The sequence below is a fragment of the Crocodylus siamensis genome, chromosome 7 (genome assembly GCF_052110815.1).
Source record: "Crocodylus siamensis isolate JL-2025a chromosome 7, ASM5211081v1, whole genome shotgun sequence".
NCBI classification, from domain to species: Eukaryota; Metazoa; Chordata; order Crocodylia; family Crocodylidae; genus Crocodylus; species Crocodylus siamensis.
Genome location: NC_143401.1, coordinates 94,869,797 through 94,888,789, shown reverse-complemented (window position 1 = coordinate 94,888,789; position 18,993 = coordinate 94,869,797). Strand labels below are relative to the sequence as shown.

At 44.6% G+C, this 18,993-nt stretch overlaps 1 protein-coding gene across 1 annotated transcript in view; it reads left to right on the top strand.

Moving 5' to 3' along the window:
• Positions 1-18,993, top strand: part of CFAP58 (cilia and flagella associated protein 58) — a 75,858-nt gene that overhangs the window by 7,467 nt on the left and 49,398 nt on the right. The window contains exons 4-9 of the mRNA XM_090057160.1: positions 1,199-1,355; positions 4,786-4,980; positions 7,880-8,017; positions 10,443-10,602; positions 11,614-11,696; positions 12,681-12,872. Of these exons, the coding sequence (XP_089913286.1) occupies positions 1,199-1,355; positions 4,786-4,980; positions 7,880-8,017; positions 10,443-10,602; positions 11,614-11,696; positions 12,681-12,872 (925 nt within the window). The remainder of the gene's footprint in view (positions 1-1,198; positions 1,356-4,785; positions 4,981-7,879; positions 8,018-10,442; positions 10,603-11,613; positions 11,697-12,680; positions 12,873-18,993) is intronic.

The window sequence follows — 18,993 nt, the reverse complement described above, 5'->3', positions numbered from 1 at the left end:
TCACTGTGTCTCGTGCTGCATGGCCCTGCACTTTGTGCCTTGTGTGATCACTTATTCTGGTGTAAAGTGAGTGGATATCAGAGTAACAAATGCACCTTTTGCTGGGGTAACTGGCTGTGTAAAGTGTGCGGCAAAGTGTTCGGCAAAGTGTTCAAATTTAGCGAGTTCACTTAGTATTGGGTCAGGCCCAGAGAGATCGAACAACATAGAGATGATTTGTTTTCCCAGGGTCTGCAGGGCTATCTTGTTGGGAAACATGTCTAATTTGAGTGGCCGTGTCTGAAAACACATGCGTGGGTGAATAGCACCAAGGTTCAGGGACCTGGGAGCCAGGAAACCTGAACTCCTTGTCTTCAGATTTGCTACAGGTTTGCTGTGCAGCCGAGGACAAGTAACTTCTGTCATTCACTGTGCTCCTCCCTCTCCTTTTTTATCTTGTATATTTATATTGTAAAGTCGTCCAGACAAAAATCGTGCATTTATGTGGTGCCTGTCACTAGGAGGTTCTGACCTCATTTGGAGCCTCCTGTAATACAGTATAACGACAACAGATCATTCTGTGTAGCTGCAAAACTGCAATTGGACTATTTAATTGGAATATTTCCAATAAATTTAGTGTGTTCAGGATCAGGGCCTCAGGTTGCCTGTGCCTTTGAAGGTGGGGCAGGGAGGGATCCTAATTAGAGACTAACTGTTCAGAGACATGAGAGCTTTTGTAGCCAACCACTTGCTTTTGTCAGTTCATGCGCCTCTGAACTAGTTAGTGTCTAAGGTGTCCCCATGCCCTGCTTTCTGCTTGACTTCAGGTTAATGTGTCTAACGTCCTATGTGTTTTTGGACAAGAGAGTATGTTTTATTTACACGTTATATCTTCAAGGCATCATCTGTGTAGGCAGACAGATTTCAAGGAGCCTGGATATAGCAGTGTGGTGAACCTGGAAATGAGTATAGAAATAGGGTGGCTGGATGAGTTTCCAGTACCAAGAGTTTAGATTTTGCCATGGTGGTGACCTTTTAATGAGTGCTGTAGATAGATCATATAACATGATTGCTAGCTGCAGTGGACTAATTCAAGAGGAGTTTAAAATGGAATAGGCAACATTTAAACTCTAATTAATTGCAAAAGAGCTTGTTCTGGACTCAGAGGGGATGCAGGGGGTCTTTGATACTGCTCCACTATTATTTCTTTTTCTTTCAGTATCCAGGATTTGCTAAAATTTAAGGAAGAGGTAACAAAGGAGCGAGACCATCTCTTGTCAGAGGTTGTGAAGTTACGTGAAAGTCTAACACACGCTACAGAGCAACAGCAGGAAACAGAGAGTGCAAAAACTGAGGCAGAGCAAACCATCACTCAGGTCTGTGCAGCTCACTGGGTTGCAAACGCAGGCTTTGTCCAGAACTGTTCCCCCACCTCTGCAGTTGAGAGCTGTGCTCTTCCCTGTCATTTTCCATTCCCCACCCTTTCAGGGCTGCTCAGCAAGGGGTCTGTCATCAGTGGTTGTCATGTTTTGCTTTCTTTCCCTCCTGTATTCTTTGCCAAGCTGCCTGTTATCTACTGACTTCTTCCTCAGCTCCCATATTCCCTGAATTTGGCTAGAGCCTCCCATATCCAAGTTAAAATTCCCTCTCGGTTTTGGCATGGCCCTCCTTGCACTGGGAACCTCCAGGTCTGCAAGACAGGAACGTCAAATGTAGGCCTGGAAATGCCCCTTTGTGTTACCAACTCCAGCCCCTTGCCTTCATAGCCAACCACATCACACGGTCCTTTTCATAAAAGGATCGGAGTACCTCTTCACACTACTTAGGAATTTTCCCTTGCTGCTCCTATTTGGAGCCTATTCTAGAGCTTCGCTCTGCTCCTGATCAGTTCTTTCCTATCCTAAATTTATTCATGGCCAACTGATACCTATTCGCTTTGGGACATTCTTGCTTTTATCTTAAGTTGCTCTTTTCCCTCCTTGGTGCTTACCCCCACTTAAGTATTTATGGAGAGCAATCCTATCCCCTTGAAGTTTATGTTTTGTAAGGCTGAACAAACTAAGCTCTTATAGTCCCTCGTGAGAGTTGCTGTTCATCCCCACAAATGATTTAATGGATAGATCTTCTGTCCCTGAGGGGTCACCAGCTTGGGTTTAGCTCTCTCTTCCTTCATATGGTAGTTGAACATGTACTGGGTTGGAGATCAGTGAGAGGATTATTTGGAAGTGAGAGAGCAAGAAGGCAGGAGGAAAGCGGGGTGGGAAACTGATATACAGAATGGGGAGATATAGTTGGAGAATGGGAGGGGAAAGAAAATGATACGAGTGCAGGGGTGGAGAGGGAGAGCAGGAGGGAGAGGCTAAAGACAGATGGCATCATCCTACTTGCAGTAGACCTTATTAGTCACAAACTGGAAAGCAGGCCTGGGCTACTGCTTGGCACAAGATGTAAGGCACTCAGGTTACCCATCTTGAGCAGAGAGTTGGGGCTGCAAAGCAGAGGAAAGGTCAGTATCTCTGCTGGTCTGAGGGAGCTGTGGAAGGGCATCCCTGCCACAGCAAAGGGAGATCAGTGAAACACCCATCAGACTTTACTGTCATTTAAATCTTCCCATGTAACTTTTAATGTTCCAGCATTTCCTGAGAAAGATCTTCTTGAGCTCTGAATCTTACAGAAGGTTTTACTCTTCATGCAGTCGACTCCCCATGTCTCCCAGCTCTCACCGTAGTTACATCCCACCCTGCAACACATCTTTACATTCTTCACACCCACCACCTTTTCAAGATCTCATTGAAGGGCTTGTCTGTTCTGGCCATCTTTCATCTACACAGTAGCTGTTAGAAACTAAAAGCAGTGTTTGTATGCTCCTAGACCATGCATTGCCATGGAGGAGCAGTGTCTGAGCTTGCATCAGATCTGAACTTGGAGCATTCAGCAGAGCTGCCGGGAACCATAGTGATGTTTGCAAGCATAACCTATGCACAGGGGAGAAGAATAGGTCAGATGTGGGATCTTCATGCAATGGCTGCAGCCCATGGGAAGGGGCGCTGCTGTCTACTATTGCAGATCCTTGTGCTGGGAGAGCACCGTGGTCTGTTAGAGGTTGGTGGGAAGGTGGTGACATGGGGGGCCATACAGATAGAAATGGACCATAGAGATAGAAGGGAGAAAAAGTGAAGCTGCAGCAAAAACCTTTAAAAATATGGTGTGCTTAAAATAGCACCAGATCTTTGGTTCACTGGCTGTCTTCACTGATCAATTTAACCATTAACTTTGATATGAAATTGTGGGCCACGTACTGTGCTTTTGTCCTCTCAAAAGCACAGCTAGTCAGGGAGGGCTCCATCCTCAGCTCTTTATTGTCATATCTAAGGGGAGCGGCAGTGGTGGCTCTCGGTAGCTTTTCTGTTGCTGTTTCCACTGAGCTAACTGTGCATACAGTTTAGAGCAGCCACAGGGCTTGTCTGCTCTATGCTGGTGAGAATGACCCCCTGTAAAACACCCCATCGTAACCCTCCCCTGTCTCTTCATGGTCCTGACACACCCACCCATGAAGATCAGATACAACTAGAGCATTTACACAATGGGTTTTCCCTTTAAAATATTATATAAAGAAGTAGCGTGTCAGAGCAGTTGTTAAAATGAATGTTAGCTTGATGGTCTGGTTTCCATCTCTTGCTTTACTCTGTGTGTAGCAAATGAGTTAAGAATACCTTCATGAGTGATTTACAGTAGGTGAATACCCTCGTAGCACAGCTCTGAGCCTGAGTTCATTTTTACATTGTGACCATAAACAGAATAGCAGCAAAATTACAAGCCCCCCTGCATCTCCACGAGACTGCGTTCTCATCTGGCCCCAGGGTTGAAATCATTGTGTTTGAGCTGCAGGACTCATTTAGTTAGGGCACCACATCTTTGGAACTTACTTCCTCTGTTGAGTCCATCAGCTCGCCCCGTCTGTGGCTTTTGGCACATGATGGTTGATACCGCAGAAAACCTTGCAATCAAATAAAAGAACTCGGTGGCTGCGTCTGCACGCAACGCTTCAAGTGTGGTAGCCTAATTCAACTGTGCATTAGCACAGTGGGAAAAACCCATGCTAATGCACTCATGCACAGTAGATTTAGTCTGCTATGCGTGAATGGCACACAAAGACTGTTCGTTTGCGCTAATGCGCAGTAGTGCCGATTACGGTGCATTAAGTTAGCACCTGTTATTTCAGGGCACTTACACACATGTGAGGAGCTTGCTCCTATGCACGGAAATTCAGCATGTCAGAGCAGGCTTAATTAATCGTAAATTGACTTGCTTGGGCAGCCTCATGCATCACATGTATCCGTGGCGCTGTGCACCTCCACGCTGAGAAAATATCAGTGGTGTGCTTTGAACTGCAACATATTCGATGCGCTTTAGTTCAAAGTGCGCCATTGCCATTTTCTGAGCTTGGAGGCCCGCTGTGCTGCTGAGTACATGTGCTCCTGATGTGATGCTAGGTGCTTTTAATTAGCATGGCTCACTAATTAAAAGTGGCCAACACTACATTGGGAGCACGTGTAAAATGGCCCACAGATACTAAACTTAATGCGCCATAATTATGGCCCTGTAGATGCCCTCAGTTCCAAAAATGCTGATTTCTGTCCAGTCAGTAGGGGAGCAGATCTGACATATTCCATCACTTTTCCATAAAAGCCACACACTGCCACTAAAAGCTCAGCACAGTAACAGGAAACTGTATGCTGTTTGCCTACTTAACTGGCAGACAAAGCCCTAACAGTGCTCTCCCCACCCGTCATTATATGACTGCAGCTCCAGCAAGAAATCCAGATGCGTCAGAACGAGGCATCGCGGGAGTCTCGGAAGAAAGAGAAACTGGAGAAAGAGCTGAAACACCTCATATCCGACACAGACAGCAAGAACACTGAAATCAAGACGCTTCAGCAGCATGTGCAGAAGACCAGAGAGGAGCTCCTAAAATTGGAACAGCAGCTCAAGGAGCAGAAGGTACAGTTGGTTGTTCTGTTTCCTCTAACACGTGTGTGTGCACGCTCGCGCACGTGCACCCTCCCCCCATTCTGTGGGTAAGGTTAGGTCTCAATACAGAGGAAATTAAGTTGTTCTTCTAGCATTTTCATAATAGGACTTGAGAATGCGGAAGTGATCTTTCCATCACTGGATGGATTATTATATCATCGGACATTTATTAACTAGAAGTCTCCATTGGGTTTGCAATGTGTTGCGGAAAGGTATTGGCATAGGATTGTCACCGGTGCTCCAGGAAGCCTTTTGGTCATCAGACCAGGATGCTGTGTCTATGAACTATGTTCTGCTTCAGACGCTTGGGTGCATTAGATTGGTATACTCAGCTGAGCCTGAAGGAGGTAGGTTTCCAAATCCCTGTGCAATTTGTTGGGATTAGAATTGGGTATCTTTGAAAATACCAGCCTGGGTGTCTAAATACTAATTTAAAGAGCAGCACATGATAGCACAGTTTTATTTTTTTATCTAATGAACATGCATCTTTTTCAGACTTTAAGGCCTTTGCTTTCCTGTCTGTTATGTGATGATGATAGTAGAACTCTTCTTGAAAAGGCAATAAGTAACGAGGAAACAGCAAAGAGCATGTGTGACCTAGTAGCCAGAACAGGAGACCAGCAATTTAGTATTCCCTACTCTGCCACTGCCTTGCTAGATGGTTCGGGGAAAGTCTCTTAGAGCCTGTTCCTCTCTTTCCCCATCTGTCTAACGGGAATACTGAACTTTACATCTCTCTCAAGTTTGCTCTGAAGTTTAGGTAATAATGGTTGTAAACATCCTTGGATAAACGTTGCAGTAGAAGTGCAGAGAATGGCCTTCATGATTCTTTATGTTGTTTTGAAGTCATTTTTCTGGGAAACTCCTAAAACAGTGTTTTGCAACTAGTTTGTATCTTTAGGTTTTCAGTCCATTTCCCCCAACTGAGATGCCTCCAGAGAAGCAATTTAAGCACATAACAAAAGAGAGTCAATAATTGTAAAGCAATGTTACCTTGAGGAAACTTTCTCAGGAGTTGCGTGTATCTTGCAAATTCATGGTTGCTTTCTTCCCTTAGGTCCCTAAATCAATGTGGGTAGAAGCCTGTGACAGTTACTTTGTTAATTCAGTATGCGGTATATATATCTCACATAAAGAAATGGAGGAAGATTTGACTCTTTCTCTGCACAAGACTGGGTTTGGTGCAGCCCACAATGCAGCTCCAGGACACACCAAATGTCATTCAGTTTTGTTAGCTAGGATATCCCCAACTCCAGCATGCTGTCTCCTGCCTTTCCATAATATAGTAAAACCCAGATCACTCATATTCACATCAGGTCACTGATTCAAGGGCACGGCTGTTTAAAGGTGTGTACAGAAGTGCTCAGTGAATGTTTTACAGCTCTGTAATTTAGAGCACTTCTTATAGCACTATGAAGTTTCAGTGCTCTGAAACATGACAGAAGTTCAGTGTTTGTGGGGGAGAGGCGTGGGGAGAGGGGGCTTTGAACCTCCCTGCAATTTTCAACTCTGGAAAGCGCTCTGCAGCTTCCTGGGGCTTTTTCACTGGTCAGAAACGTGACCAGCATACAGAAGTGATTAAAAGTGCCAAAGTGCTGTAAAATACAGCGCTTCAATTTTAATACCTCATCATTTAACAAGGGTTCATTTGAAGTGCCGTACCCATTTTTAAAGTGCTGTGAAGCCATGCGCTTCTGTTAAGTCACAGCAAGAAAGTGCTTTAAATGGTGAACAAAGCAACTTTTGTACACACCTTAAACACAGTTTCTACTTCTAAGGGCATTTTTCAGTCCTGTGCAGCTTTTTGCTGTGGCTGTGTATACACCAGTTTGATTTACAAATCCTCATCTTTGTATAGGTTAAGGACCTATTCATTATCTCAGTTCTCCTGTATTGGCACCTCCTTGCTTTAAGCCCCTTCTAGGATTTTTCAGTTTGGGATGTAAGGAGACCACATGGGGTGGCACTTCATAGCACAGGTTGTTCGTTAGTCTGAGAGCAAGAGTCAGAGAACCACAGGAGCCGTCTGTGCCCTGCAGGCTGAGCAAACAATCTTGACTCTTTACTGAGTCAGAGACACTGCTCTCATCTTTATTCTGTGTTCCCACCATGCATTTGAGTAGGGCAGTTCACCCCTCCCCTTTAGTTTTAAACAGCATGACTTTATATATTGACTTTATCAGTCTGTCACACATGGATGCTTGAATCCAAAAATACGATGACAGTTTTTTCCCCTCACTTACGAAGTAATATCTGCCAAGGGAAGTCCCATCAAGCAGAAGAAAAGACTGGCAGTTCCAATATCAAAATATATGTTCTCCATATAAACCTTGAAACTGCTGTTCCGGGCTTTTGACTGAAGACGGATTAGAACGGGAAACGGTTGTGCCCTGATGTCAGCAAATTTTGCACTCAAGGAAATGTTATAGCCATATTAATGTGGGATTTGCTTGCGAAGATATAGAGCTCCCCTGGTCCTCAGCTGATTAAAGCTGTTTGAATCTCCTACTCATTTGCAATGATTACAGCGCGGCGTTGTTGTGGATGTGATGCCTGCCAAATGGCAAACAGGCATTAAAATATTTATCCACCACCTGTGAGGGAGACTTACAGAGCTCCCCCCAACACCAAAAAAAAAAAAAAGAGGCTGGCTGCAGTGTTCATTAGAAGTTGTCATTTCCCTTAGCCATTGAGCATTCGTCCTATTTCTGAGCACATTAGTCATTTCATCAGGGATAAAGTGGGGTATCTATCAAAGCAGGTCTTTCCCACCCCACCCTGGGGACGACTCAAGGTGCTGCCTATGTGCATATGTGCATGGCGTCGTCAGATTAAAAAGAATTAAATGGCTTGCTCTGTAATCTAACAGATCCTGAACGAGAGAGCTGCCAAAGAGCTGGAGCAGTTTCAGCTCAGAAACGCCAAACTCCAGCAAGAGAATGAGCAGCACAGCCTGGCCTTTGAACAGGTGATGCAGGAAAACCAGCAGAAAACAGTGGAGCTGAAAGTAAGTACTGGGCACTGTTTGGATCACTGTGGGGACTGGCATCTTGTCAGCGGTCCCAGGTGAAGCAGGGGTAACCCTGACCAGCACTGGGAAGGGGAGTCTAAGTGTTTCAAGAATAGAGTTGGCCATCCAGTTGTTCAGCCTTTCTTCTCCGTCAGCACTATGCAGCATCCAAGCATAGCGCTAGCTTGTGCCGTGCGGCTGGAGGAGCTGCCTGTCAGAAGGGACATTCAAGTAAGTGCCTGACCTCGTCTGGTCATTAAGGATGCCATAGTAATTTTCATGTGGATAAAGTCTTTCTTAGACTGTCAAACCTGTGGGTGTAAAAAGCTTGTAAAAGCTGTGCCTCCCTTTACGGTTTTTGTAGTGATTAGCACTCTCCAAGTGCTATCAGAAGCCAACAATAACTAGCAATAATAACCGTGCTCCAGCCAATTTCCAATACACTAAATCACCTCCTGCATATTTAAATGTACCTACCCTTCAACATCAATTGGAGAAGCTCAGCACAAATAAATAAACTAGTGTTTACTTGCTGATACACACAGGTTTCTTGTGCTGTTAAATAGCTGTTTTCCCCATTCTAGATATGGCTGTATTTCAGCGGTGAGGAAAGGGATCCTCAAAGTTTTTAAAGCCCTTTGAGAGCCTTTGGGAATAAAGAGCATTGTATAGGTATTAGATATTATTACTGTATGTCTGCTGGGCCATGTGTTTTGTATCCTGTGACATTGCTGTGGTTACAACATTGGTTACGTTAGAGAACTGGACAGAAAACCAATAGCTTATCAAGCTTTACTAAAGTACAACCAATTCCCTTGAATAAAAGAAGTCAGTTGCTGATAGAGAGCTTTTGTTCAGCCGACCCTGCTGGTTAAAAACAATGAAAACAAACCACGAGCAGACATGTTAGAAGATCAGCGCTAATGGAACGGAAAGATCCTACCGTATTTTGGATCCACCATGAGATTGCAGTGTAGGAGTTTTGCTTTTCGGTTGTATAGCCAGGTACACTGGAAGGACATTTTTATTACCCATTAAAAAACCCCAAATGACTCTGTCCTCCAGGTTAGCCAGCATGATCATTATTTCCAGCAATATCATCTTCGTGTAAAACTTTACAAGCAACACATTCAAATGGGAGGCAAGTACAGGACTCTAAGGAGTGAGGAGGGAGCGAGGAGGAGGATTTTAGTTTAACAGCCAGATCCTGATTTCAGTGAAAGTCAGTGGAGCTCATCACTATGTCAGATCATGCACAGCGTGGAAATGCTGGAAGATGCTGTCTGGTTGTTGCTTCTGCATATTGAGAAAGTACATCAGAGCCCTAGTCAGGGAGCAGGACCACACTGCTGGAAGCATTTTAATTGCATCCTAGTCCCATAGTATGCCAAACAGCTTCTGTGTTGGGTACCCGCAACTCCCAGTGAAGTACATCTTGTAAACCTGTTGCAGCTCAGTGTTGGTCAGTAGTAGTTGAGGGCAGTCAGTTCCTCACAGAGGTACTCGCACATCCCGATACTGGGCTTCCTAATAATGTCTGATTCTATACAAAACAGCGGTTGCTGACATGGATGGCTTAAAAATACAATGGTGATGCTGGAAGCGTTTGTATTCATTTCTCAGTAGTTGTAGGGACTATTTCTGTTGAATTAGGTAAGTTTAGTGACTAATGATTCTGGTGTCCGGGTTGTAGGCATATTGGTCTAGAGGAAAAGGCAGTCAGGACTCATAGTAGAGATGCTATCTTTTATTAGACCAACCAAATTTTTGCAGAAATATTTCTTTCATTGCAAGCTTTCGGGCACAAACGCCCTTCATCAGGCATTGGAGAACAGATCGTGAAAGTTCTCCTGGCTCGAAATGAAAGTTCATATTTCATACGATTTCACAGAGGAGTCAATAGATGGAAAACTCCTCTGGGCAGGCAGTTCATAGCTGGTATGGAGCCTCTCACCTCCTGCGAGGACCTGTGATGATGCAGATTACCTTGAACTAATGATTAGTACCTGTAGCATTTCAGCCCAGAGTCTAGATCAGGCCAACAGTACGCTGCTTACAGCAGTTACCAGTGCCTTGTGTTGCAAAGGAAGGCGAAGCTGCTTGCATCGGGTCTGCTGAGCCCATTGTGTAGCGCCGCGCATGGGTTGCACTTGGGGATTCTTTATTGATCGTTTTATGCCCTGAACCATGAGATGTGATTACCCTTCTCATGGCCCTAGCTGGCTTTGTTTAAATTGTTTTTAATAACACTGCAATTATCCAATCTTTTTTCTAAATCCGCCCACGGTATTTCTCACTGTTACCTCTTGCCCCGCTGAATGCTGTAGATTACCCATCTGCTGAGGAAAACAGTGTTTCCTCTTTTTGGCTTCTAAACGAATTGCTCTTTGTTCCCCCTTCATTGCCTCTTGCTACCACTCAGGTCAGAGAGGATGAGGTGACTCAGATGCATCACGAAATCTCCAAACTGTCCAAGGCAAGGGAAGTCATCCAGAGGAAACTGCGCGTTGCCGAGGAGCAAAAGGTTGAAGCAGAACACGAGAGGGATACCCTGAAAAATCAAATCTCCGGCTTAGAGAGAGGTAGGGACCTACACATGTCTTGGATCCACTTTGGTGAAGGTTAATTCAGTGCATGACTGTCACGGTCATGGCCTTTTGGTGCCCAGGGCGGGACCGTGGGAATGGGGGCTGGTGAGTTGCTTACTGAACTGACTTTACGCACAATACATGAATTCTTTTGTGTCACAAAATGAGGCCAGGTGTCTTTAATGTATGCATCTCCGTGACTATGAAAGCTGATGCTCCCTCTCATAGACTACAGCCAGGCCTTTTACTGGGAAGGAGGGCAAAACAAAAGAAGTGTTGCTGAGCATTGGAAAGCATGAGTATGGTAACAAATATCAATATAGCCCTTGGCAACTTCGAAAGTTTGTTCCATTTCCGCTCTCCTGAGCCCAAGCCTTCACAATATCACCTGGACACTTATTTATTTTTCTGTTTTGGTTTAAGCTCATCTCTTTTTACTTTTTAAATGATCCTGTCTTCTTTACATGTAGATGAAAGGCTAATCTGGATCTGTTTTCAGGTGGAAGTAACTCCGTGGAAAGGAGTAGAGCTGCACTCTTTAACAGCAGGACTGGATTTAGCCCCGATTGACTGGTACAGCTTTGAAGTCTTAGGCCAACATTTTCACAGGTGATGAGTGCGTTTACACGCCCTCACTTTTGGGTGCTCAGTTGGAGGCTTCTTAGACAGACTGGACTGCTCAGCACTGTCTGAAAATCCAGTTCCTTTATGTTGCCTCAGATTGGGTGCCTGAAAATGGAGGTTCCCAATGTGACCAGTCATTCTTGGAAATGTTGCTCTAAATCTCAGTCATAAGTGCCAAAATCTCATGCATGTTCCTATTTGGATAATATTAAATAACTCTTTTTATACATTGTTGAGGTGGTGTAATAGCTGTGATGGTCCAGGAAAAAATCCTTCTCTCTCTCTTTTTTTTTTTTTTGCAACTTCCACTGCCCTATCTCTTTATTTTTCTAGCTGTAGAAGTCAACCTCAGGGTTTTTAATGTTTTTATCTTCCCTTTAGAGTTGGAGGTTGCTAAAAAGCAGGCAGAGACTGATAAGAAAGCTATAGATGAGCTTGTAAGAGAAAGGGACATATTAAACAAGGTAAGCTTGCACCCGTAACTTTGGTAAACAAATAACTTGCCTTGAGAATGAGATGTCTATAGCTTAAACCATGCAGAGAACTGGCAATACAAGGAGAAGATGATGAATAATGGCCATCAAGCTTTTTCTAAGCAGCTGCTTACACTCTGTTTTTTTTTTCTGTGAATTGAAACAGCATTATTACCTGCAAACACAAAAGGGACTTCTAAGTATTAGCATATAAAACAGCAGGGAGTTCAGAAGAGTTAAGTGCTTTTGCCTTTATTGCAAACCTGTTATTTGGTATTCTAAGGAGGTGATTACATCTCTGCTTTTTATATTGACACCATATAAAGTTTAATGTTAATCTAGGCAAATTAAAGCTGTGCTAGTAAAAATAAAACCACACCAGTGTGTTCACTTGTCCTATATTTGCATGTCAGGCTTATGTTTTTTTAACTCCAACCTTTCCTGCCTCCTTTGTGATCCGTTTGTTGCACTGACCATTTTTCATGTGTCCGCAATTCTCATATTATATGAAAATAGCTTGTGTTAATGGTAAATTAACCAGAGATTGGTAAACGTGACTCTAAGAGGTGATTCTTGAAATTCTTGTTCAATTTACAAGTTAAATTTGGCAACCAGAGAATGAAATTGGAGGGTGTTGGGGTCCATGGCAACTTCCCTGGCTTTTTCTGGTATGATTTTAAGCCAGGAGTTGTTCCACTGCCTTCACTGAGTCACTTCATAAGCAGCAGTCCTTCTATAATGCAGAATTAATATTCCAGCTTCCATAGCAAATGTAGAAAAAGTGCTTCTGCATCCTTTAGTGACTCTGCCCGAGTCCTGGAGAAATTCTCCTGTTTTTGGGATTGGCTGGCCTAATTCAACAAAGTGACTTGAGGGGGTCTGTAACCCACTGCTGCAGAGGCTAATGTTTGCCCTGGTAGGTACAGTACAACTTTCTGAGTTGCTAAGATCTCTGCCTTGGGATTCTCTTTGCAGAACTTGCTTAAAGCTGCCAGTGCCACACAAAAGCAGCTGAACCTGGTGAAGCTCCATGAACAGTCCAAGAGAAACTTGGAAGAAGAAATCCAGAACTACAAGGATGAGGCTCAGAAGCAGAGGAAGATTATCTACCAGCTGGAGAAGGAGAGAGACCGCTATATCAATGAAGCTAGTGAGCTCACCCAGAAGGTGTGGAAGCGTTCGTCTGCATGCACGGTTCCTTTTTCTCTGTCATATAGAGAATTATAGAGTCATAGAGAAGTCGGGCTGGAAGGGACCTCCAGTGGTCATCTTGTCCAACCTTCTGCCTTAGGTAGGATCATCCCTATCCAAATCATCCTATAAAATCCATGACCTACACTCTACACAAGACTGCCATTAACCCTGAAACAATATAGACCTAATGCCCTAACCTGCCACAGGTAAAGCAGGGGTCCCATGACAGCCAATGCCTTGCTGCTGTGACATGTTGTCGATATATGCTCTCTGTCTTTTACTTTCAAAATTGGAAAGACGTGTATTCCCTTCCTGACTTTTTAGTTGCAGCTAATAGGTGCATCCTATCAGTGGTCTTCAGAGAATATCTGGTGGGTCGCAGTGAAGGCTGGTCATTGCACTCAGCACCACTTTATACGTTAGTGCTGTATTTTAGGCTAGCGCCATCTACTTTCTCCCTGTTCCCCCATGCATTTGAGAATGCTTCCAGCCATGTTTGTCTTCTGTTAACTTTTCCTCATTTTATTCAGCTGTGCTTTGCCAGCATGTCCTGGGGAGCATAGGACTGAGCATGCCCTCCCCATCAAGTCCACTGCAGGGTTGGATGTTCACTAACGAGTCCACTTCATGCTCATCTCCAGTGCCTACTCTTTGTCTTCAGGAGGCCTGAGGGTGGGCACCAGGGATGAATCTGGAGTCGCCCCAGTATCAGGCTCCCAAGGCCAGAGTGCGTCAATAGATCTGGGTGTGTAGGGCACGCTCAGCCCTGTTCCCTCTGGTCCTGTTCTCTCATCTGCTGATGTGGCTGAGACAGGCCCAAGGTGCACCAGTTCCAAGTGGGAGGTCTAGTGAATGTGCCCTTGGTGAGACTCGAGGTCAGGTGTCCTGTTGGGATCTGGTTGTGCATCTACTGCATATCTCTCACCAGCTCTGGCTCAGAGCTTGAGACTTAAATCTGGGTTTCAAACCTTGTTCTCCTATATTTGTTACACTGAAACCATGGGGTTGACCTTTTTATATTTAATTATATCTCAGGGTGCAAACAGATGGTAGTTTTATGCTGGTATAACATACATCCGTTTGCTTACCCATGTAAAATGGAGGGTGAGGGGTTTGGTTTAAGGCTGAATTAGTCCTGACTTCCAAATCAACCGAGCCGAGCTCAGTTGTTCAAGTCTGCATGGCTCTACCACTGGGCAAGTCTCCTCTCTCCCAGGCCCATCAGCTTGGGACTTTGGATACTCCCGAAATCCATGGCAGGCATCTTATGTGCAGGCCCCCAGCCCAAGGACGTTGGAGTTTGGATGCCTCCTAGTCATGCTTGCTCCTAGCTAAAAGGGGGAAAGCACAAACACAGTCCTCCATTACCACAAAATTGTGCAGTCAAGTTTCCTGCATTTGGGAAACTCCTAAGGGTCACGCTGCCCAGAGTGCAATGGACAGGTCTCATCCTGGGAAAACCTGTTGATCGTGGTATTGGTGCAACCCATCAAAGTACGCTGGCGTCTGAAGCAGTGGAATAGAAAGAGAGAAACAATCGGCTCTCCTAGGTTGTTGCCTGGATTAGGCCTTACCATTTAGTGAAGGAGTGCTGATAATAACCTGTTTGCATTGAGCAAAGGCTGCCTTGGGAGCAAAGGCTTCAGCTGTGGACACACAACACATACACTAGTATAACTTGCACTGGTATATTGTTACTCCTGACTGCCTGAGAGGTAACTTTATCTTGAAGTGGATGTGGGGCTGTATGCCCTGTGCCCCTTCCACCCATGTACTTATACTGGAGTGCGTTGTGTGTCCACACTCTTACTCTTGCATGGCTTTGTTTAATCTTCAGAGGACCCACTACTGCAAGCTAACAGCACCCAAGAAATCTGCTGGGAGCTGAGGATGCTTGGCATCCTCTGAGGGGCTCAGCACCACACAGGATTGGACCCTTTACTTGTAAAATCACCTCTGAACATCTGAATGCAGCCCAGCCTATTATACCTATGTTGTTTCAGTGCATCTCTGCAGACACTCTGCAGAGAAACACTGCAGAAGCATTTGTGTTGTATTCATTGCCTCGTATTAAGTGCAGCCCTATTTCTGAAGGTGTACTTAGGAGCATGATTGTAACATGTTCCATTAATTGCTGAAGATCACATTGAAGAGCTCTCCAAGAAGCTCATTGATTTACTGGGAAGCTAGCTTCAAGCTGTTTCAACTTGCAAGTTATTTGCTGCCTTCTCACTTTATAATTACCTTTTATAGCTTTGTGCGTCCAGTGGCTTCATATCTTTGAATGATACAGGCCCCCTTGTCTGGGTGACCTTGTATCATTTCTCAGGAATAATGTTCCTTTTAAGTGAGATCTGTCTTCGTTCCAAAGTCATATTTTACATCATCCCCTTCCCCTCTCATTGCATCTAGTAGGAGAGGTAGGAGGAAAGTATGGCTAAGCAGCAAGTCATAGCAGTAACAATGGCCAGGCTCTGGCTTTAGGACCATTCATTTCTGCTCAATTTTTATATTTAGGGTGAAAATACCGTAAGTTTGTTGGGAGGGGGGAAGAGTGTATGGGATTGACTCTGGAGATCTTTGGGTACTGATGCAAATTACTTGTAAGCCTTGACATTTTTTAAGTCCCTACCCCAACACCTCCCTGCCTGGCATAGCACAGTGGGAGGGGAAGTCCATGCATTTCTTCGACCCTCTCCCAAATGTCCCTCAACCACCTTCCAAACCCCTACATTTCCCCACTCTCAGAGCCTGGCAGTTATGCCTGGCAAAGCCTGATTAAAGGGGTGTTGTTCTCACTGTGGTGGAGCCTCAGAAAATAGGATCTGGCTCTAGGGCTGTTTGTGTAGGGGGCCCTGCACTGTGCCTGCCATTTTCCTGGGGATTTTTTTTTTTTTTTACTTATTTGATTTACTGAGGGACAAATCCTGACTCAGTCTGTAGCTACAAAGGCACTTACTACTCCAGGACCCATGCTGGTCTGTTTTACAAGTTGCACAGGTTGCTCAGACCAGCACGCAGGCAGTCCCCGTGTCCAGCTACTCCTTGGTTTTTGAGGGCAGAGCCGAGAAAGATCGGAAGCGAGACTGGTGCATGCAACGATGCATAGACCCATTGCCTGTGCTTGTCTGCAAAGAAATCTGTGGAGCTGTGGCAGCTGAGGGAAAACCATCACACTGCTTGGAGAGGAAGCTTCTTTCCCCATAGGATTTCCTTGTGGCCTCCCACAGCTCTGTCATCCCCTTGCATCAGCCATTAGAAATAGCCTAGGGAATTAGAAATCGCTTGGAAATAGCCTGGAAATAGGCTCCCAATGTGGTGCACCCTCAGAATGATGGCACAGCACCTGTGCTGTCTAGGACCTTAGCAGCTTGCCCAGCTGATGCCCAATATCTTTCAGATCCCCTGGTCATTGCCGGGCCAGATCCCCTTGCTGTGCCACTGACCCTAAGGCAGGGCCATTCATTCAAGGTGCGGTATTCCTGTTTCAAAGCCATTTCCTATGAAATCTATCTTGCTGGGGTGATCTGATCCCAGCTGACTTCCTGTCCCTTGGGCAGGGGGCTGGACCTGATGATCTCGGGAGGTCCCTTCCAACCGTAATATCTATGAATCTGTGAAACCTATTAGCAAGCAGTTGGATTAATATCATCGTTAGAGCAGTATCCAGGCTGACGAAGGGTTGTTTTAGAGTGAAAAGTTTCCATAGACTCACTGTTGGGATCACTGGGCTTGATTCTTTGCTCCTTTTTCTTTTTTAGACCATCCATTGATTTCAGTGGCATTACTTTTGCTTGACAGGAGCGAGAGAGTGAGAATTGGGCCCGTTTCCCACGTAGCCTGTAGTAGTTTCTTCCCAATGTGAGTGGAGTGCTTCTTGCATGAAAAAAGAGGCTTTTATCACCTGAAGCTGAATTACTGGCACCTCTGCTCCCTTTTGCAGCTTCAGATGTGGAAAAGCACACCGTTGATTAAGCCCTTCAGTCTCGCTTGTCATTGCTCCCTCCTCGTGCTGAACTAGAGGCCATGGAAACAGATCCTCTGAAGTGTTGGTTTTCCAAAAGCCCATCATGAGTTTGACATCACATTCAGGGAAATTCACAACTCTATTTCCTTTTTAATATGCTTTGTCTATAAGATGCCCGATGCTGTGATGCTATAGACCTTTAAGACCTTTATAGACCTTTAAGTCTTCTTGAGACCTCACAGTGGTTAGGTGGAGTGTGGATCCAGTGTAGCCCTCTTAGACAGGTTAACTGAGCTGAGCTAATTAGGAAGTAAATAATAGCTAAATTTACACACAAGAAGGCAAGGTCATAGAAGAAAGCTGTCTAAAGCGGTCTGATATTTTATGCTAAGAGGTGGCCACTTTGTGCCCAGCCCTGACAAGTGCCAGATGCTTTCAACCCAGTTAGAAGGTGGGGGCTTAGCCCCTTAGAAATTGGTCTCTGGGCTACATCACACATGCCTTTTCTGTATTTCTGACGGGGAGATGTTTGAGGTTCATCGTTTCAGAAGCAGCACTGTCAGCATTAAAACCACTGACACCAACTTGGGAAACTTAATCCCAAAGTTTATTGGACTTGCATCGCCTCAGGTCGGAGCAGGAAGGTGACAGATGCAATGACCTACTTTTGCATCTTGCTTCAGCCTTGCTGGTCACCAGACTATGCTGTAGATTTAAAACATGCCTTATTGATTTTTTTCCCCTCGCTCTTATTACTATTGGCAGCTTGTTTTAAAAGAAAAAAAGAGGCAGGAGCAGATTATAAACTGGGACTCTGCTTTCATATCGCGTTGTAAGCGGTTTCTGGGCTCCTCAGCAGTCGGCTCCAAATGTGCCGGCAGTCCATCCCCACTGCTGTAATAAAACTTTCTATATTTAGATATGCACTGTCTCCAGAGCTGGTTGGAAGGATCTGATAGAATAATCAATTAATTAAGCTCTTGCCCCATAGCTAGCCCCCTAAAGACCTCCCAACATGCTCACCCTGCTCTAACATTTACAGAGGGGATGACTATGCTGACAACAAACTCTGCTGCTATTGAATATGTGCTCAAACATGCTTGGATTATTTTTTCCTTTGACTTCACATGAATATAAATTCCACTTGAGCTTGAACTACTGTCTTCAAGGAAGGGAGACACAACTGGTGGGTGTGAATTGTAGTTAGAAATTGCCATGTATTCCTGCTATGAAGCTACATTTTCCTTGTTGTTTTTATACCCCTTGATCTTTGTGCTGTCATTGAGGATGGGGTTCTTGTCTCCGCTTGCACGACAAAGCTGGAAGCAGATGTTCCTAGCGTGCGCGCTTCCCCCTCTTCATTCTCCTTCCGTACAATATTTGGTGCATCCTTGCTGGATAACCACACAGCTCTGCTTGCTTTTGCTGATCTTTTGTAAAGCTTTTGCTAGCAAGTGGAAGGGGCTGGTTTTACTTAATGCATCATTAAAAAGCCCAGCCAAAATCATCAGGCAAATCACGTTTGCTGTCGCTTCTATTCTGTGGGATTTGCTATTCCCATTGCAGTGATGTGCTGCCAACCTTTAAAAAAAATAATAATTAAAAATGAGTTTAAAAAAAAAATTCTTACAAAAAGTCACTTTCTACCTCCATTGTAAGTGGGTGTGATCTTCCTTGGGCAAAATCTGTCCCGCTCCTACAAAACCCATCCACTCCCATCCCTTTCAGTCCAGCAGACTTCCCTGTTTCCGGCCAATCACAGGTGCTCCTATGGGCAGTTTCCTGCCTGCCCATTTACAGCAAGTGTAAATACAGTTTATTGGTTTCCCTATTATTGTAATCACCCATAAAAAATTGGGATTGTATTAATTCCAAAAACGTATTGTTCTATATCTAGTTGTAAGTTGTTGGAACATATCACACACTTTCTTTCTGTTTGCTAGATAGGTGATGGATGACCATAAATAACTTAGTAGTTTTCCTCTGACCTCTGCTTTGTCTTAGTCTTTTAAACCTGTTTATTGTCAGGGCTCTCGATAGTCTGTTTTTTATTCTCCCATCTTAAAGCACTTGTGTGTTTTTATGCATTCTTCTTTGATATCTGAGCCAAAGCCCTGGCATCATGTA